Genomic DNA, 21,128 nt, shown 5'->3' on the forward strand with positions numbered 1-21,128 from the left:
TTCGGAATTATATGGAAAACAGGGCAAGTCTTTTTTCAAAATAGTAAACCTACTTACCAGGAAGAATGCCTTTTTTCAAAAGCTTTCAAAAAAAGGCGTTCTTGAATGCAAGCAGGGCTTTTTCGAAAGAGCACCCAAACAATCTTTTTTTCAAATCTCTTATGGCTATCTAGATCTTTCAAAAGAGGCTTGTAGTCTAGACATACACTAAGGCTATGTCTAGACTGCAAGCCTCCTTTGAAAGAGGCTCTTTCGAAAGATACTTTCGAAAGAGCCTCTTTCGAAAGAGCGTCTAGACTGCCGCTTTTTTGAAAGAAAGCACCCAGTGAGTCTGGATGCTCTCTTTCGAAGAAGCCCCTATTTACATTCAAGAACGCCTTCTTTCGAAAGAAGCACTTTCGAAAGAAGGCGTTCTTCCTCGTGAAATGAGGTTTACCGCCGTTGAAAGAAAAGCCGCGTTCTTTCGATTTAATTTCGAAAGAACGCGGCTGCAGTCTAGACGCAGGTGAAGTTTTTTTCGGAAAAAGGCTGTGTCCAGACTCAGGGGTTTTTTCGGGAAAAATAGCCTAAGACAGCAGTCTTGTGCTCAAAGGCTGGAGATCACTGTTTGAGTTTAAGTGCAATCCAAGATCGACCTCAAATATAAATACCCTTGCCCTGCCTCCTTATTGCCCTTTCTCCAAGGCCCTGCCTCTGCTCACTCCATCCTCCCTCTTGCCCATCCTCACTCATTTTCACCAGGCTGGGGCAGAGGGTGAGGGTGCAGGCTCTGGTCTTGGATTAAGGGATCTGGAGTGAAAGGATCTTAGCTGCTCTTAGGGAAGGCAATTAGGATGTAGGAGGGGGTTCTAGGTGCAGGCTCTGGGATGGCATTTGGATGCAGAGGTGCTTGGGGCTGTGCAGGAGGGGTTCATGACTGGGGTGGGAGTTTGGGATGTGGGCTCCAGCCAGGCACTACTGGTGGCTCCTGGTTGGTGGTGCAGTGGGGCTAAGGCAGGCTCACCCCTGCACTGGCCCACTCCCGAAAGCAGCCAGTCAACTCCATGCCTAGGTCCTGTTGTGTCCCTTCTCTGCTCTGTTGAGAAAGGATAGTGTGGGAGGGGACACCTTGACATCAGCACCCTTCCTCTCCCCCTTCTGTCTGCACTGAAAGCAGGAGGCTCCCAGGGGGAGGGTCAGATCCAAGGCAAAGGGTAGGAGGAGCAGTAGCAGGGGGAGGGGCAGCTGAAGTGCAGGCATTTGATGGCCTCTTGGCCAAACCGGTCAGGATCACCTGTCAGAGGCTCCAAGATCTTCAGTAGATCCTGACCTACTGGTTAGTGACCACTGCCCTTAGAGTTGGGGAGACAGGCAGGAGATGCACTAAGGTTCCACTTGCCTCAAAACAGTAACAAGGACAGACTGTAGCAAAGCAGGAAGTTAAAGAAAAGAGCTAAGTCACCTCACAGCTCTTACCTTAAGTGCTATCATTCTGTAGCTCACATGGCACATTTGCACTGACTGCAGGACAGAGCTACTTAATTTCAGATTATTGGGCTGAGCTTTAGCAGGGGTGGCATGGAATCACAAGGGCAAGACACTCCATGCCTGGCAAGCTGTACGAGAGTGCTAGTGGTTTTGCTGCCATAGTTAGATGTATTGACAGTTATGTATATACCCACTACTTTGAAGCATACTTTGTAGCACTGTGTGCTACAGGCAAGAGGAAAGTGAACCTGCCTTCAAAAACTTTTGAAAGTGCTATTTTTTAAATGTAAAAATACCCCTTCCAGGTGTCGTACTTCTCAACAATCTCATCCCAAGTAGCAGGGACACTAACCAGGATTCTAGTTTGTCAAGACATCTGTGGCTGCAGCGGGGGGAGGGAGAAGAGGGAGAACAGGACTTTTCTGATGTATTAAGAACCAGGGCCTTAAAATTGAGTCAGTTAGTATTCTGTATTACTCGTTCCTACATAAGCAATGGGGGGGGGAAGACCCTTCCTGGGTTTTGCATTTCTAGTGGTTTAACTCCCAAAAAGGGGCAGAGCACTACAAAAATACAGCAGTGTTCCTCAGCTCAGTTCTACTGTTATCTGTATCTTCTACCCTAGTTCCCTTCAATGAAATTCCATGGTAAATAGGGAAGTTTTAGGTTCAAGGAAATTAAAACAAATCTTCACTCTGGATCAGGCAAGAGTGCTGATCAAACTTCTCTGAACATCACCTCTGCATGCCAAATCAGGAGCAGACTTGGGTTTGTGCTGCTAATAGCTTAAAGGCAAGCTACTGCAGCAGTTCTTTAAAGGCCTAGTGATAAGAACTGCAGTACATAAGAGTACTTGCTAAACTACAGTTAGTGTCAATAGTCATTTCAGCACAGTTATATTGACAGCTATGTACATACCTGTTACTTTGAAGCATCCCTCAACTGGCCATTCATTGTGTACTAAGTTAATGCAGCAGACTACTTTTAAGTCTTCAGCTAATCATCTTGGCTTGAAATTTATTTCACTTGCTCACTCAGATTGAGAGCTGACTTGTCAATTTTACCATACAGTAGCAAACAGGCAATAGAAAAGACAAAACAAACAAGCATTACATAACCTCAGCAGTGAAAATAGCACAGAGGAGACAAGTTCCTGGAGCTTGAAACAGGGTTATGAACAAAGTATTTGATCAGAGGAGAGTTAGAAGCTACTTAGCAAGCCCTAAGCATAAGATGGGGATAACCCATCTGTGGCACACAGAAGAATGAAGTGTTATCCACTATTTTTCTTTTTCAGCTGCAGGACAATTGATGTAACCACTATATTTCCAGTTTTATAAGAACTGCTGCTAGTATACCTGAAACTGGTTTTGGTCTGAGGGAGGAGTTTGTGTAAAAATGTAAATTTTATTTCTATAAGGACATCTTAGCTGAGGAATTTCTAGTGAGTGAATAACACAAGTCACTGTAAGAAGTTTCCAGAACACACAGTTGTATTTTAGCAGTGCAACAGGGAAATTAATGGTAAAGATTGGCTGCGGAGCAGTTACAGGTTGAGGCTTGTATACACACCAAACTGCTGGTTGGAAAAACCCAGATGGAAATGTACAGCAGACAAGTATCAGTAACATTTTCCAGTTGCTGCAGCACTTCCACTGCAAGCCAACAATGCCCCCACTAGATTTTACTCTGTGTCAGACAAACTGACCCTGTGGGCCAGGGCTTCCCAAACTTTGACACAGGGACCAGTAAATCCATTCATGAGCTTTTTGGAGGACTGGTAACATTAATTTGCATATTCACTAAGCAAATGACTATTCAAATAAGTTGTTTCTGGTCCTCCCAAAGTCCCCACTGCCACTTTAGCAAAGCTTTTGATAGTCACCCATAATATTCTTGCCAGTAAGTTAAGGGAATATGGATTGGATAAATAGATGGTAAAATGGATAGAAAGCTGGCTAGACCAGGGTTTCCCAAACTTTTTACTTTAGTTGGAACCCTTCCCGCCCCCCATACTGTTTTGTAGCCAAAATCTATAAGCACATAAAAATAAAAAGAATAAACTTTCAGTGTTTCACCTGGCTGCATCCTCTGCCTGGCCAGGGTTTGGGGGACCCTGGTGCCACATGGGCACTCCAGGAGCAGATTGGGCGTAGGGTATCTGGCTAGGAGGGAGGGTACAAGGAGGCATAGGGTTGCCAGGTGTCTGGTTTTGTACCAGACAGTCTGGTATTTAAGGGTTTGTCCAGGAAAAATTGAGAAATTACCAGACATATAACATGTCTGGTATTTTCTCATTAGGTAAATTGTATTATTACTAGATGTATCAGTTTGTAGTTTTGAACTGCCTGGCTGGTAAAGGTGCTCAGGCTGCATGAGTGTGTCTACCAGACAGTTCGCAACTACTTGAGGGAGGGGGCAAAGTGGAATCCCCGGGGCTGGACTCACTCATGTGCCCTGGTCTGCATGTGCCCAGGTCAGTCCCGCTCTCTCTTCCCCCCCCCCCCCCCCACCTATCCCCTTCTTCTCCCAGTCTCCCCAGTCCAGCTCTACTGCCACTGGCAGCCAGTTCCCTCCTGGTCCCCCCCAGTCAGCCCTGCTCCCCTGATAACCCCCCGATCAGCCCTGCTGCCCTGGTCCAGCCCTGCTTCCTGCAGCTGGTTCTCCCATCCTCCTCCTCCTGATCTCCCCCATCCAGCCCTGGTTCCACCACCTGCCCTCCCCGATCTCCACTGGACAGCCCCTTGCCCCCAACCCTGCTTCTGCCACCCTCCCGCCTGCCTGCCCCAATCTCCATGGGACAGTCCTGCTACCCCCAACCCTTCTGCTAGCCCCCCACCCATCCCCTCCATCTCTGCAGGACAGTCCTGCTACCCCCAACCCTCTGCTGCCCCCAACCCTGCTTCCCAGCATCCAGTTCCCCCCCCCCCATACCCCTTCTTCCAGCCCGCCCTGCTCTGCTCCCCTCCCAGTAGCCACGCTGAGGCCCAGTATTTTTTTCCCCGTAGCCTATAGTTTAGGAAACGCTGCTGTGGACAAGTCTGTACTGATGCCACTCAAGCCTACTCCTGGGGACTAGGCTGCAGGGACTGACACAAGGGGGGGGGGGGAAGAGGAGGGATTGTCAGCAGCCAGCAACATGACTAAAGCAGAACTAAGCTCTGTTTAAAGCCAGTGTAAGGCTGCTTCTACCAAAAGGGAAGAGTTATTAAATACAAGAACCCCAATAAAAGTATTGCAAGGGACAACCTGGCAATGGTAGTTCCTGGGGGCACAATGCTATGGCTGCTTCTCATTCCCTAGGGCCAGGTCTACACTACTTGGGAAGATACACAAGTCCAGCTCCATAATTTATGGAGCTAGAGTCAACATATCTCTCACCATGTTTCTGTGCTAGCCACATAGTGGAAGGTTGACAGGAGCAAATGCTCCTGTTGGCTTCCTTTACCCATGAGAAGCAGGAGTACTGGTGCCAACAGGGATGGCCCTTTGAGTTCTATTTAGCAGATCTATCCCACGCCCATTAAATTGAATCTTGGAATACCAACTATGGCAGCATCGATCTTCTGTGTAATGTAGATGTGCCCTTAGTGAGGAGGTCTAATAGGCTACCTTATTTATGGGGAAAAATATAGATGAAAACAGGGAATACATTAACTAAAACTGCTAATCTGCCAATTGAGTAATCTCTGTAGGATCACCAGCCTTTGCCTGTTTTGAAAAAAAAAATGCACTGGTATACAGCAATATTAGCTGAGAAAAGCAGGGATTAAACAATTTTTAGTCATTTTAATTTTCTGAGATGATGCAACTTGAAGGATAGGTTTTGTAGGTCCAAGGGATCACACCACTCTTCCAATCAGTCAAAAGTAGATGAACATTATTTATTGTTGACACATTTTTCCTGTAGTAAGAAGCTTCATTTACACAGCAGGGTGTAAACAGCATTGACTGAAAGTCTGTTAAATGCAACCATAAATAACTATAATAAATAATATATCAAGTAACTTTACAGCACACATTTCAGGGCCAAGATGTGGATATGCTTTACTCACATGTGCTTTCTGGAAGGAGAAGCAGAAACATTAGCAGCAGTTATCTTACTCACAGCTGTAATCATATCATTGGAAAGGATTGGCATACCAAGTCCTCAAACCCCTATCCGTGAGGTATTTGACTGAATTTTGAGTCCACTCAGGGGTTTGAAAGGAGATACCTGAACAGTTCAAAAATGCTATTCAAACCACCAGAAAGAAAACCAAAGCCTTTTTTAGCAACAGTTCTGCTATGAAATTCTGATGACATTTTTCATGTTCCCCATGCTCAGTGAGAATGCACCTTTTAGGGGGTAGTAAAGCATTTCAAGCAACATATCGTGCTTAGTTTTCCTCTGGTCTTTGTAAACTTTATATATGTTTGCCTTACTTGGAATGATATTTCAGCTACATCTATGCTTCTACCAGGAAGTGGACAAGATTCAAGAGTATATAATATTCCTACATGTCTCTCAGAGGAGAGGGGGGGGAGAAAGGAAATTCTACAGAATGGTAACAATTTTCCTAACAACAGGATTTGGAGCCATTGTATGCCAACAACAACAACAACTACTACTACTACAGCTGTCACGCACACACATTCCTTTTCCATTCACTCACAGAATAAGAAGCATACACACACACTTAGTGGCTTTCTCTGTTCTCTCACACCCTGCTCTCCAAACATCTCACACATAATAATTCCCAATATTCACAATAATATACAAAAAAATACAGTTTTTCAATTCCCATTACAACTGACAAGCCAAACAATTAGGGTATATCTGTCTTCTACAGAGACACATAATACCAACCTTAAAGTACAGTCACACACGCACAGTCATAGACCTTTATGTGGTTAGATGTGTACCAGCAGGAAAATGACTGACCTGTAGCTCAATACGGGCACTTAACTTACAGAGTACTGAGCCAAGATGTACAGCAGTAATTTCAATGTTCACGTCAGTGCTTGAGCACAAATAGGTTTTTATAGGCGTTCAATTCTGATGCCTCACTTTAAACACACCTAATATAGGACAACACTTTTTTGCATTAGTGAAGGAAGATAGATGTGCTGTGTTTTCTCACTGCAGAACACATTCCATAACATACAACAGTTTAACACACAGAATTATCACTTCCTATATTCCACCATTGTCTTTCCATATAAAAGCTACATCTTCAATTCTGCAACTTGGCACCTTCCCCCAGACCCAATGTGTCACATCTTTAGGATAATTTGCTTAAATGTACATAAATATTTTTTTAGTACAAAACACAAACGACAGATGCTTTAATCACTAGTTAATATTCCGAACATGGACATAGAGAGAACTCACTGTTTTTTAAATACTGGAAGAAACAAAGATCAGTGAAGACATTTTTGTTAGTAGGTTCACTATCAAGCCAGGAATGTCTTGGGTAGGACCTAACAGTATCATGGTCACTCTGTGTTCTGGGTCTTTCATCTATTCAACTTTGAAATTTGAAAATGAAACACTAAAATGTATTATAGCAGTTACCAATGTGTGTGTTTTGTATTTAAATAATTAAATCAAGAACATTTCAGGATATGTAATTTGGAAGCATGTTTTCTGTTATAAAATCCAAGCATGTTTGTGTGTGCTGGAGTTCAGTGTATTGAGTACAGAAAAACTCTCAGCTTTCATGAGAGATACATTATTCTGGTTTTATGAACAATGAAAGTGATTTTAAAAAAAATCATTCTATTTTTGTACTCAAATGTTTTAGAGAGAGAATGAACTCTAATTATTTAGACCTGAGCTCTCAACCTCAGAATACTCAAGTCTGTTGTGTTTACAAGGACAACACAATTCTAAATTACAAAATTAGAAATGCCCATGTTCAAAGGTCTTTTAAAATTAAATTATACACATCAAACCAGTCTGTACTAAACTATCCTACAAATATTCCACAAACAAGGCAGCAAAATAACCAGTCCACCACAAAAATCTACAAATATAAAATGTAAGTCTTCCAGTAATTACTGTAATGGGAACAGAAGTTTAAAAAATAAATTAGTCTCCAATTCTTCATGTAGTGTCACAGGAGGTATCTTCATGAGAATCCCAGGCTTTCCAACAGAGCAGAGTCATAAAACGAACCTCCCGAAAGCATCCCTGGTCTTGGTCTTGCTCAACTCAGCCGCTAAGTGGATCCTCTCTGTAGTGAACTGCATACCGTAGCTTTTCCAGCATTATATCCAGAGAGGAATATTGAGGAAGCTTTATCATGAACATACAGGTTTCAACACGGATGTACCGAGAATCTGGGGAACCTGTAAAGGAACCATATGAAGACTTGTAAACAGGCTCTCTACTCTGAGGTTCTCATTAACTTTCTATTCCCAGGACGTACTTTTTACTCCATTGATACTGACACATATCCAAGTAATGGAATCCTGCAAGTTCCAGGGTCGGAAGACCCACCAAAAAGCACAATAGAAATGACAATATTAGATAGGAATGTGAATGGTTATCCAGTAAGCCACTGGTGGGAGCTGGAGCAGCCCCTGTCTGGCAGGCCAAGGTGTCTTGTTGCAGGTCACTCCAGACAGCCCTCTGCCCATTCCCTCCTTTAATCAGTTATCCAGTTAAACAATATGTTTAACTGGTTAGCCAATTAAATGGGATTTTATATCTCTACTTTTAAGTTTAGTGGGGTCAACACTTGGCCTACAGTATTGTCACTGAAATAGGATGGATAATACTCTGCTCCACAGGAGCCACATCACAAAATTCCACCACATTCCCTGCTTCTCCCTTGTGTGGCCAAACGGCAGTTATTGCAAGTCTTCAGAAGATTTATTTTTGATTGAACAATCTTATTGTGGCCTGACTTAAAATTAGCTACATTCTCGTCAGTTACAAAATTTCTTAGCTGCACTGCATTTTCTTCTGCAGCCCTGTTTACAGTGAGGTAATAATGTGCATTATGGGGTGTGTGATTTCTAAATACACTAACGTATTTAGCACACTTCAATGGAGTGTACCTCAAAAGCACTAAAATTAAACAGCAATCAGCACTGTTTAATGCACTTTAGAAATCACATTAGTGCACATTACTCAACAGTGTAGACAAGCCCCTGCATCTGTCAGACAAAGAATATTATAAAATGCAATAAGGATTTCAAATCTAAAAAGGGTCAAAGTCAGAGGCTGATTTTATTAATACAAATGTACAGTAAACAACATACCTGCAGCTCCATCTGGGGGTGCAATTTTCATGGGATAAGGTGGGACATGTGCAGTGTCTGGCCCTCCATCTTTGCATGGGCATGTAAAGGGGATTCGTTCCTGGTTGCAGGCAAACTTTATGAATTTGCAGAGTTCTTCCTGAGTAAACATTTCCAATGCACTCCAGAAAAATTCAATATGTTGGTCCGTTTCCATCAGCCCGACCTGGTACATAGTATGGGCCTAAGAGAGGAAAAGGGAAGGACAGTGACATCAGATACACATAAAGAACATGCTATGTATTCATAGAATCAAAGAAGAATTGAGAGGTCATCGAGTCCCGTCCCCTGCCCTCACGGCAGGACCAAGCACCATCTCATCCCTCACAGCTGTCTATCTAACCTGCTCTTAAATCTCTCCAGTAATGGATATTCTACAACCCCCCTAAGCTATTTATTCCAGTGTTTAACCACCCTGACAGGAAGTTTTTCCTAATGTCCAACCTAAACCTCCTTTGCTGCAGTTTAAACCCATTGCTTCTTGTCCTATCCTCAGAGGCTAAGAAGAACAAGTTGAAAACTGCTCTTATGTCCTTGCTCAGTCTTCTCTTTTCTAAACCAACCAAGCCCAATTCTTTCAGTCTTCCCTCATAGATCATGTTTTCTAGACCTTTAATTGTTGTTGCTCTTCTCTTAACCTTCTCCAATTTCTTCACATCTTTCTTGAAATATGGCGCCCAGAACTGGACACAATATTCTAATTGAGGCCTAATCAGTGCAGAGTAGACTGGAAGAATGACTTCTCTTGCTCACAACACTCCTGTTAATGCATCCCAGAATCATGTTTGCTTTTTTTGCAACAGCATCACACTGTTGACTCATGTTTAGCTTGTGGTCCACTATGACCCCTAGAATCTTTTCTGCAGTACTCCTTTCTAGACAGTCGGTTCCCATTCTGTATGCGTAAAACTGATTGTTCCTTCCTAAGTGGAACACTTTGCATTTGTCCTCATTAAATTTCATCCTATTTACCTCAGATCATTTCTTCAGTTTGTCCAGATCATTTTGAATGTTGACCTTATCCTCTAAAGCACCTGCAACGCCCCCACACTTGGTATCATCTGCAAACTTTATAAGTGTACTCTCTAAGCCAGTGGTCTCCAACCTTTTTACACCCAAGATCACTTTTTAAATGACAGACCAAGCCAAGATCTACCGCCCCGCCCCTTCCTTGAAGCCCCGCCCTCTCTATTCTCCTGCTCTTCATCACTTGATATCCCCAATCCTTATACTGCTGCTTATTTTATTTTATTTTATTTTTTTTATTCTTCTGTAGGAAGAGGTTTTTCCAACATTTGGCCTGTCTACACTGGACCAAATGTCAGAAAAAAAAACCTTCTTTTGGAAGCCACCTTATTCCTTGTGGAAAGATGAATATAGGGGTGACCAAAAGAGCCTGTTTGCTCTTCCACTAAAAAAGCGGAAGAACAAACGCAACCCTGGATGCAGAAGAGTTTTTCTGGGATATCTCCAGAATCCTGAAAAACTCCTGCAGTCTAGCTGGACCCTTGCTGTGTTGAGACAGGATGTGTAGGCTCTGGCGTGGGAATGAGGGATTTGGGTGTGGGAAGGGGTGAGAGGTGCAAGCTCTGGGAGGAAATTTGGATGCAGGAGGAGGTGGAGAAGGGGACACTGGTTCAGGGAGGGGCTCCAGGCTGGGCAGTGTTGGGATACTAAGCAAGCCACAGGCTTGAGGATGTGAGGCTGCAGGAATTTGGGTTGGGGTATGTGAGGGGCTGAGGGCAGGAGGTTCCAGTGTTTGATAGGCTCAGATCTGGGGTCTGGGGAAGGGGGAGTGCAGGAGTGGTTGTGGCCAGATGGGGGCTTGGCCCCAATTGGGGGTTTGTTGGCCAGGCTTCATTTTTAAATAGAATACTATGTCAAACACAAAAAGTTTCTGCATTGTCTTTATTTATGAGAATGGCAGGGAACCTGCCTTGAGTCAGGGGTCACTGACCCATAGAAAAGTCATTTGGGAGCAGGGAACACAGTACTAGGGAGGGGTGCTAGTGGGTTCTGGAGTGGGGGCAGGGGAGAGGAGGCAGGGAGCCAGGACAGGTTTCTGCAGCAGGGGACAGGGTGCTGGGGGGGGGGGACAGGTTTCTGCAGAGGGGAGCAGGGGGACAGGTTTCTGTAGTAGGAAACAGGGTGCCAGAAGGAACTGGTTTCTGCAGGGGGGGCAGGGTGCTGGGGGACAAGTTTCTGCAGGGGAGGGCAGGTTTTTGCAGCGGGGTCGGAGGGGCAAGGGAGAAGGAACAGGGGGCCACGAGGGCGGGGGACAAGTTTGGAGTTCCCTACACCAGCCACAGAGGGGAGCCTCTGACCCGCGCTCCCTCCGGACTGACCGCAGGGCAGCCGGGCTGGAGCGAAGAAAAGTGGCTGCCCGGCCAGCTGGCCGTGGTGTTCAGCCAGGGTGCCACCAAGCTCCACGTGGGCAGGCGCAGAGGGGAAGCCGCCCAATCATCTGGAGCGTGGTTCAGCCTCATCTGGGCTGAACGCCACAGCCAGCAGGCCAGGCAGCTTCTCCTCTGCACCAGCCCATGTGGAGCATGGTGCACCCTGGCTGAGCGCCATCGCCAGCTGGCCGGGCAGCTGCTTTTCTTCGCTCCAGCCCGGCTGCCCTGCGCTCAGCCCAGGGAGGCTGCGCCTAGCTCCAGCTGTGAAAGCCACAGTCAGCTGGCTGGGGTGTTTCAGCCCTCTTGACCTCCTAGCTCCCACCATTCCTCGCAGCTACTCACCTGTGTTGTTGCTCAGTGAGTAGCTGCTCCTCAAATGAGGAAATCTAATGTAAATGTACTGTGCAGGCGCGCAGTTCAGAGAGGGCTCAAGAGCTACTCTTAGAGCCCCTGAGATCTACCGGTAGCTCGCGATCTACTGGTTGGTGACCACGGCTCTAAGCCAATATCTAAATCATTGATGAAGATATTGAACAGAACTGGCCCCAAAACAGACCCCTGCAGAACCCCACTTGTTATGCCCTTACAGCATGATTGTGAACCATTAATAACTACTCTCTGAGAATGGTTAACCAGCCAGTTATGCACTCACCTTATAGTAGCCCCATCTAAGTTGCATTTCCCTAGTTTATTGATAAGAAGGTCATGGGAGACCATGTCAGATGCCTTACTAAAGCGTAGGCATACCACATTTACTGCTTCCCCCTTATCTACAAGGCTTGATATCCTATCAAAGAAAGCTATCAGACTGGTTTGACATGATTTGTTCTTTACAAATCCAGACTGGTTGTTACCTATCACCTTATTTTCTTCCAGATGTTTGCAGATGAATTCCTTAATTACTTGTTCCATTATCTTCCTTGGCACAGAAGTTAAACTAACTGGTCTGTAGTTTCCTGGGTTGTTCTTATTTCCCTTTTTATAGATGGGCACTAGATTTGCTCTTTTCTGTCTTTGGAATCTCTCCCAACTTCCATGATTTTTCAGAGGGGATAGCTAAAGGCTCAGATACCTCCTCTATCAGCTCCTTGAGTATTCTTGGATGCATTTATGTACTTTCTGAACTCTTGGGTGAATGCCATCAGGTCCCAGTGCCTTGTTAATGTTTAGTTTATCGATTTGTTCCAAAACCTCTAATGACATCAGAAAGTGCTTACCAATCCATTACCTTAGCTTTAGGCACATACGTTCCAAAAGGGGCTGCAGAACAACGTACCTTTAGGAACTCCAGGTTAATGTAAGGTAGCCCACATGTCCTTAGCTCCATTTCGAGAGGAGTCAGTGTTGTTAGAAGCTGCAGGGGTATAATCGATCCTAGCCCGGCACGTACAGCTGTCATGCAGTCGGGATTCTGCAGTTCACGCAGCCTCAGGTTCCGGATTGCTGTTGCGTAGATGTCCTTATTCTCCCACCTGACATAAGGAATTCATAAACAAACGAGTATGAGAGGAAAAATCTTATCCCCCACCCTCTTCCACTTCAAGCCCATTTTCTGGGTTACCAAACATGGCTTCAGGCCATTGTCATTCTTATGCCATATCTGTCCCCAATTTAATGCCACATGCAGCAGCACCTGCTGATCCAAATACATGCCCCTCACTTTCACAGCTACCCAGTCCTTTGTTATTTACGGATGAGCTGGGAACCTCCAGCCTACTGCTGCCAATCAATTGTATCAGTATCCTCAGCACCCTAGATTTCCCCAAGTTACAGCTGCATTACCATTTAGCTGATGGTGGAAAAGCCATCACACAGAAACTTCTAATCCACTTTTCTTCACAAAACATCCTCCCAATAATGGATTTACTCACACTACAGGAATGTGCCTGCCTCTGGGACACAGCTCCACCTCTTCACCTGTCATGCTCAGGTAGGTGAACTTGCAACAAGGCTTGTTAGGGCAATCAGGGCTCTCTGTTGCTAGATGCTGGGATGCAATTTCAGCACACAAGGCCTCCAGTTCAGTCTCATCATTTATCTAGGATGACACATGATGGTGATGGCTAATAACTTGCACTTTGCTGTACCTTGTTCTTGTTAATCTATTAAACCACCAAGCCAACATAACGAGTAAAAGGACCCTATTACATTTTACATTATCCAGTGGCACAAGCAGTGACAGATAACCTGCCCACAGGTAAGCAAGCCTCTGTGGGTACGAGTTGAGCAAGCCACCATTCTAGTGTCACACTGTACAGATTACTGAGGTGGTATTAAGTATCACATGCTGCAGAATGCAAAATATTTAGGGAAACAGCATTTCACAGACTTTTTACAGTTATGACTGGTTTTACAGTTCTGCTGATAACTGCACACCTTACTACATTTGTGCATGAGATCACCCTGTGCTTGCAATTGTTCTGAATTCAAACAGCTAAGAGTTAAATAACTGACATACAGCATTAAGTTTCTTCATTAGATTTCAGCACTGCTAAAGCCAGATCAACATATAAGCTGGCAATGAGTCAAACCTGTTGCTACCTAATGTGGAAGCACTAACCCTGCTGATCATGGCACCTACAGAGAAACCGTAAAAAGTTACAAGTTCCTAGTCTCAGTTTAAGCAGCTCATGGCCAGTGGGCGAAGGACAACAATGCATGGTTCTGCTGCTTTGCTACGCCGACAGGATGTAAAATTACTAAAAACTCAGGATCCCATCCTCCAATTTTATGCGCAATGACAGATCCTTGCACCGACAAGGAATCCTACTGGCCTTTTAATAGATGTCTGCAGGGTCAACTTGCTGTTGGGCAGTACAATTATTGCATGGTTTGGACATCACTCAGCAGCCCCACTTTTGGAGCATGGCAGGGAAGGAACCATGCCTCAGTGACTGAGCGCCCTCTGGGACAGGAATCAGGTCTCCAATTTTTCTGTAGAACGTCTAGGACACATAGTAGGGTCCAAATTCCAATATCCTTACCAACACTAAACTGGGTCTTACTCCATAAGTACCACCAATGATTTCAGTGTGGGTGTCTATGGAGTCACAATAGCAGAATCAAGACAGATCTTCACTCTGTGGAAGATCAACGCTGCCGCAATTGATCTTCTGGAGTTCGATTTAGTGAGTCTAATTAAGGCTCGCTAAATCAAACTCAGGGTGCCCCTGCCAGCAACCAGTACTCCTATTCTTGCCACCCGCTGTGGGAATGCTGCCATACTCAGCTTAAGGTAAGACAACTCTATCTAAGTATTCCATGCAGCTGGAGTTGCATTCCTTAAGCTAGGTTGCCGGGTCTAGTGTAGATCTGGCCACAGGTCCATAAACAAATTTCTCATGACAAGATACAAGAGAGTCTTGAAAACAAACACTGGAAAAGATGTTTTAGAGGAGATGGGCTTTGTTCTAAGGTCAGAACTACAGTGTGGAGCTGACAGAGAAGCTCCTTACTTCTAGTGGACATGAAGCACATTTCTAAACACCATGGCTGTGTCTACACTGATGCAGATTAGACAGCTCACTGGAATATTTAAATATCCCCCGCGGCATTTGCATTTACATGGCTGCCGCTTTTTTCCAGCTTGGGGATAAGCCGGAGAAAAGCGCCAGTCTAGATGCGATTCTCCGGAAAATAAGCCCTTTTCTGGAGGATTTCTTATTCCTACCTGAAAGTAGGAATAAGAAATCCTCCAGAAAAGGGCTTATTTTCCAGAGAATCGCATCTAGACTGGCGCTTTTCTCTGGCTTATCCCCAAGCTGGAAAAAAGCGGCAGCCATGAAAATGCAAATGCCGTGGGGGATATTTAAATCCCCCGCGGATTTGCAATTCCGACTCGTCTCATTAGCATCCCTTTTCCGGAAAGGGATGCCAATGTAGACATAGCCCATATGGGGGGAACTCATCTACACATTCCCTCCAATCACAAATGCTGTGGGCAAAGGAGACAAAGGAAAGAAGAAAATTACATTTTCAATTTTTTTGACATAGTTGTAGGTAAGGATGTCAGCTTCCTGGAGATCAACATCTGGATCCAGCGGTTCTCCTACTAAGGTCTTCCAGAAGGAGGCTAAGAGATCCAGTGGAAGAGGAACATCTGCTCTAACTGCAATGCCCAGTAGCTGTCCGAAGAAATGAAGCAGCTGCTCCTCCGCATAGGTGATAGGACTAGGTGTCAGAATGTACTTCCCCTTATAAAACAAACACACATTTAACAATTAGAGAAACTTCCTGAAAACATTCAAGTCTGGAGTTAAGAACAAGCAGGGGAGAGATTTTTCAGGCACGCTGAAGACTATTTAGTTGCTTAGAACAGGATTTCTCAAAGCACAGGGCCCAAAGAGATGTAAGATTTGGCCTTTAACATCACACTGTGGTGCTAAAGGGGGGTTCTGCTTTTAAAATGTGAAGAACACTAACCTAGATTTTTGTATTAGTTTTAATACTTCAGGGTCTACAGCACATAGGTCGTAGCCTGCTATGCACTAGTTTACATACAGAATTGCAATGTTGTTATGGGTCTGCTCTGCATAAGGTATCCTTGCTCCACTGCCGGAGCATGGCAGGGAAAGAACCATGCCTCAGTGATGTGAGCTCACTGGAATAGAACCATGTCTCCACTTATGTATAATGATGCACACACAAAATAGGAGCCAAATTCCAATATCCCTTACCGACACTGAACTTGGTCTTACTCCATAAATACCACAAATAACCTCAGAGAGGACATTTGTAGAGTCAAAATAGCAGAATCAGGCCCATAAACGAGATACAAGGGACAATCTTGAAGACAAACACTGGAAAGGATGTTTTAGAGGAGATGGGCTTTGTTCTAAGGTCAGAACTACAGTGTGGAGCTGACAGAGAAGCTCCTTACTTCTTGAGGACATGAAGCACATTTCTCAACACCATGTGGGGAGAACTCATCTACACATTCCCTCCAGTCATTAATGGGAATTGTATGGCTAGCTCCCACAAGCATCACTTTAAAAATTCCACTAGTCAGCAGCTGAGAGCATTCTGAGATCTAAATTGGGTTCTCAAGCTTTTTCTTTTTGAGCTCCCCCGCCCTCACATTCTATAAACACTCCACAGGCCCCCAGGGCTATAATAACTGTTTTCTGCAGATAAAAGCCAGGGCTGGCATTAGAGGGCACCAAGCACGGCAGATGCCTGGGGCCCTGTGTTTCAGATCCACGCAGAATGGCATCAGCTTTCTACCCTGGACCCTAGCAAGTCTAATGCTCACCCTTTCTGGTGGTCCTCCTGAACCCTGCTCATGGTCCCCAGGGATCTCGGACCCCTAGCCAAGAACCAATGGTCTAGAATGCAGGAGATTGAACTAGATGATCTCTCAATGTCTCTTCCAGTCTAACGATTCAAACCCTGTCCTGGTCACTGATTGCTGAGATCCAGTATGTTCTTAGTAAAAGGAAAGCACTGGTCTATGAATTCTGCATGGGGATATCATACCTTATTCTTATTGACTGCAGAGCTGGGGCACAGCAAGAGCAGGGAAAGCGAGGAGCTCTGTAGCTCCTTACAGACCTGCCACAGGAAGTGACGAAATGAACCACCTGAAAGAACGATGCAAAGATTTTACTATAATAAACCAAACACCCTCTCCCTTTTTTGGCTTCACTCCTGGCTCTTTCTGATCCACAGTGTACTTATCCCCCTGAAATCTACTTCGCACTCAAATTTTTACAAGTGAAACATGTTTAATCTCTTCTTCATTTTTAGCCTCTGTTTTCCAGAAGCTGGGAATGGGTGACGGGGGAGGGAGCACTTGATTCCCTGTTGTGTTCCCTCCCTGTGGGGCATCTGGCATTGGCCATTGTTGGCAGACAGGATGCTGAGCCAGATGGACTTTTGGTCTAGCTCATTTTGGCCATTCTGATGCTCACTGTGTATGTATGGTTAATCCAGGTTGGGAGAGATGGCCGCCATCCCTTATCTATTCATGTGCATATCTGCACTTCAGTTGTTTAACTGCAGAAAAAAAAATTCAGTGAAGTGCTTCCTGCTACCTTCATAAGTAACAATCTTGTCTTCAATTGCTACTTGCTTATTTAAGGTTATCTGAGGAGATGCAATACCTTTGTTATTCTGCTTGGCCTTCAAGGGGAATTTATAACCTTATTAAGATGCAATGAGTTTTCAAAGTGATGAAACTTGCAGGCAGAGTACTCACAATATAGTTACTTGCAATGAGACAATATTGTTAGAATCTTTAAGCAAACCAAGAAAATATGCATCACATTAATCCATCTCTGCTTGCAGCTATTATTCATCATAACCATGTGTGTCATAAAAATAAATCTAATGCTTTGGGGAGATACTTCACACAGGTCTTTAATGTCATTTGCATGCACGTCATGCAGTTTTAACAGAATTGAGTGAGTCAGTAGCAGGAAAGGATTAACTAGCATTACGTTTTTCCCTCTCCCACACTACATCTACTCATTAAGCTCTGAAGTCATTAACTTCGATAGAATCAGTACATAGGGACTGCATCAATCTAGCAAACAGGAATTGATTTCCTCTAACAAAGTTTGTTCTTTAAACCTCCCTTGTATTTGCATATACCCTGAGTATGGCAACAAATCGGTCAAACAAGAAACGTTTTGCCTTCTTTGGGGGCATTCTGGTCACCATTCCCAGATCCACACATGTCACAGCTCTTCTGTCGCACTAAAACTTACTTGTTCCATGAACCTCTTCTCCAGTGAAGCGAATATTAAAGGCGTATGTGGGATCCCCGCCACTGGCTAATTTCACACACAGCTGAGAGGATGGGACACAGGCTAGCTGTCTAGCTGCCTGGCAAAAGTAGGAATTCTCTGAAGAACGGATCTCCCCTATTTAAAAAAAATAAAAAAATAAAAAAATGAATCTACCTCGAGTATTTTGTGCTAGCAAGCTCAGAGTCTCAGGATTTTAAGACTGATCTGAACTCCAAGGTGTAACACCAGCCAGTAAATGAACATTAATTTGAGAGAGAATAAATAACATACAGACCTCCCACTATTTCTAATGGATCCAGGGTGATTTCTGGGGCTGCATGATCTGCTGTTCTTTGCACAGTGGCATTCAGCACTCGATTCATTACAGTCACCTTGGTGTCATAAAACATTAACCCTAAAGAAAGTAACACATGTCTATTATTGGTCCTTCTGTAATTTTACATTTTGGGACTGATTTAATCTTCTGAGAGCCACAGTCTAACAACTGGATAACCAACACAAACCTTTGGGAATTTTTTTATATTCGGCATTAATATTTATAAGGAAACATGTCAAGTCAGGACTTTATTACAATATTTCTGTACAACATATTTCTTATGCTAGATCAGTATTTCTTGTCAGCTACTATTAGCTTCACAATATGATGGAAAACACATTCCTAAATAGTCTTCTGAAATCTGGCATGCTCTGAGGGTGATATTGTGACAGGAACACAGATATTAAATAAGTCTGCCTCATAGCACCCAAATTCATATGCTGTGCGCTAAGGATGTTAAAATGTGTTTATTTAGGTAAATGTGTACCACTGAAATTTTCAGCGGTTCCATTTTTACACATCAGGCGGAATGGTGGGTAGATGGGGCCCTGTGAGATCTGGTAAGCACGAGGAACTGGCTTAAAAGGCAGCAGTGCAGGGGGGCTAAGCTGACACTCCGTAAGCACCGACTCCCGGCTGCTCTCCCCACTCTGCTGCCCCTTGGAGCCCAGACTCAGTTAACCATGTACACGCTCACATCCCTACTATGCACAAACAGATTGTGTATAACTCAACTTCCACACCACAGCTTTCCAGGTGCCCTTTTCTGATTGTGTAGGAGCAATGACCCTACATCAGCTATTTCTCCAGAATAAACAAAATGATGGATCTGGTAAGGGCAGCCTATATGTTTTACTCATTTTATATTTGCTGGAGATTCTCATGAAGGCTTCTATCAGTTATTTTTAATACTCTGAAACAAAGGTCTCAGTAAATTTCTGCGGCTCACCAGCTCTGGAATCCTTGACTGTACTGTATGTTCCTGTGGCTAACATACCATTTCAGCCTTGTTATTTCTACTGCAGTAAAACATGAGATCCCCAAGCAGGACAAATGTACATAACGCTTAGCACAGATGCACACAGATGCCTGTCTCCATCCCAAAATCATACAATCTATATATTCAGGTTTGCAGTGAGACACAGCAGCCTCCTTGTTACAGAAATTCCAACTGTGTTTTAAGCAAGGTCATTTGAAACACAGCCCAGTGCCGGGTGACTCCACTCCACCAAGCAACATTCTAGCAGCAGCTCTTACTCATGTGCTCAGGTTGTTCTAACCCAGTCACCCTTTTCAGGCAGCACACTGAGTTATTGGGTTGAGAAGTGAAGTCAAGGAGCTTTACTTAGTTTGGGGATCTCTCATTTCCAAGGTAAATGTGGACTGATATTGTCTCCAGTCTGTACCACTGAGAGAACCCTCAGAACTTGCCAACTTCCCCCAAGCATCTAACAGTCACAGAACTCGGGCAGTCCTTGAGAAACTGACCTTTGGCCTCTTGCAGTAATGCAGCAATACTGTTAGTGTACACGTCTGTCTGTCGCAACTCCACCAGCGGCAGGAAGAATGTCTCTAATGTGGTGTTCAGAGACTGGAGTAGTGCAAAGCGCAGGCGAAGACTTTCAATGGGAACATCTAAGACGGGGAAAAATTCAGAATCAGAGACAGCTGAAGGACAGGGCATAAGTTCCAAACTCACTACCCCAGCACCCATTTTGGCAAAGTGACATAGTGACTACAGACTGAATGGGCCCTGCAGAATGAACTACACCCTTGTCTTTTAAAGGCAGCCCCTGCAGGGCAGGGTTGGGATACTGGTGGAGCTTTATGTGGGGGAAGCCTGCACTGCCATTGCCTAAGCTTTTCCTTTTCTGTAGTCAGACAGAGGTCTTCAGTTTACAGTGCTGCATTCACAGCTCTTCTATAAGCATTTCACACTGAATTCATAAGCCAGGGGTCTCAAACTCAAGGTCTGGGGGTCATTCATGGCCCAAACAGCTCCACAATCTGGTCCACACATGGTTGCTGGCACAGGAGTCCCTGTGGCCCTGCGGGTGGAAGGTCCTTTACCCTTTCCCCAAGCCCAGCCCCTGCTCCATCCTGCCTCCCTATTACACTCCTTCCCTTGAGACCCTTGCTTGAGAGAGGTGGCTTTAGAGATTACTGGGGAGCCTGGTGTGGCAGCAAGGACTGCGCCCCTCCTGCATTCACCATGGCAGTGGGAGCTGTAGGGAAGTGGAGTAACCAGGTTGGACTGAGAGATGGCAGCGGAGCAGAACAAGCTGCAGCAGTGCTCTAATTTCCTGTGGCTCTTGCAGCCATGGTGAGTGTATGGGGGGAGGCCAATCCCAGCTGCCAGCCCTAGCCCTCCCCAGGGTGGTGGCCCCAAACTGTCCTATAGATGGGACAGTTCTGAACCCTCCTCCCCTGGATATCAGGGAACATGCCAGCAGCAGCCACTGTAACCCTGCTGCAGTGATGATAGCAGGGGCTTATAAACAGGCAAACCACAAACATTTCAGTCCCGCCCACATCCTCAGCAGAGCCATGCAGCCACAGTCTCAGCTGCTCCCGGGGGTGGGAGTGTGTGGGGGGTGGCTGCCCCACCCTAGGAGCAGCAGGCAACCACCACGTGGGCCATGTGATGGCTGCTGGAGCTGGAGCCTGGGCTGTGGTACTACAAATAGCACTGCAGCCCTGACTTCAGTCCCACCAGATGGGGCAGCGGCTCACCACATGGTCCCGCTCCTGGAAGCATCTGGGGCTAGGATCACAGTACTAAAAATAGCACTGTGGCTCCAGCTCAAGGCAGGGGGCTGCCCCATGTGCCAGGACTGGAGCTAGGCCATGGTGCAGCTGTTCCTGGAACAGGGACATGGTACTAAAAATAGCATCATGGCCCCGGCTCTG

The 21,128-nt window shown here is 45.1% G+C and overlaps 1 protein-coding gene across 5 annotated transcripts in view; it reads right to left on the bottom strand.

The window, feature by feature from the left end:
• Positions 1–5,326: 5,326 nt before the first annotated feature.
• HECTD4 (HECT domain E3 ubiquitin protein ligase 4) overlaps positions 5,327–21,128 on the bottom strand; it is a 147,260-nt gene continuing 131,458 nt past the window's right edge. For all 5 annotated transcript variants that reach the window (XM_075898745.1, XM_075898744.1, XM_014572912.3 and 2 more), the window contains 9 exons: positions 19,707–19,853; positions 18,177–18,296; positions 17,861–18,016; positions 16,629–16,732; positions 15,125–15,346; positions 13,025–13,191; positions 12,430–12,625; positions 8,719–8,941; positions 5,327–7,800 (listed from right to left, as the gene is read on the bottom strand). In XM_075898745.1, coding sequence (XP_075754860.1) covers positions 7,664–7,800; positions 8,719–8,941; positions 12,430–12,625; positions 13,025–13,191; positions 15,125–15,346; positions 16,629–16,732; positions 17,861–18,016; positions 18,177–18,296; positions 19,707–19,853 — 1,472 coding nt within the window. In that variant the 3' untranslated portion in view covers positions 5,327–7,663. The remainder of the gene's footprint in view (positions 7,801–8,718; positions 8,942–12,429; positions 12,626–13,024; positions 13,192–15,124; positions 15,347–16,628; positions 16,733–17,860; positions 18,017–18,176; positions 18,297–19,706; positions 19,854–21,128) is intronic.

The sequence above is a fragment of the Pelodiscus sinensis genome, chromosome 15 (genome assembly GCF_049634645.1).
Source record: "Pelodiscus sinensis isolate JC-2024 chromosome 15, ASM4963464v1, whole genome shotgun sequence".
Taxonomy (NCBI): domain Eukaryota; kingdom Metazoa; phylum Chordata; order Testudines; family Trionychidae; genus Pelodiscus; species Pelodiscus sinensis.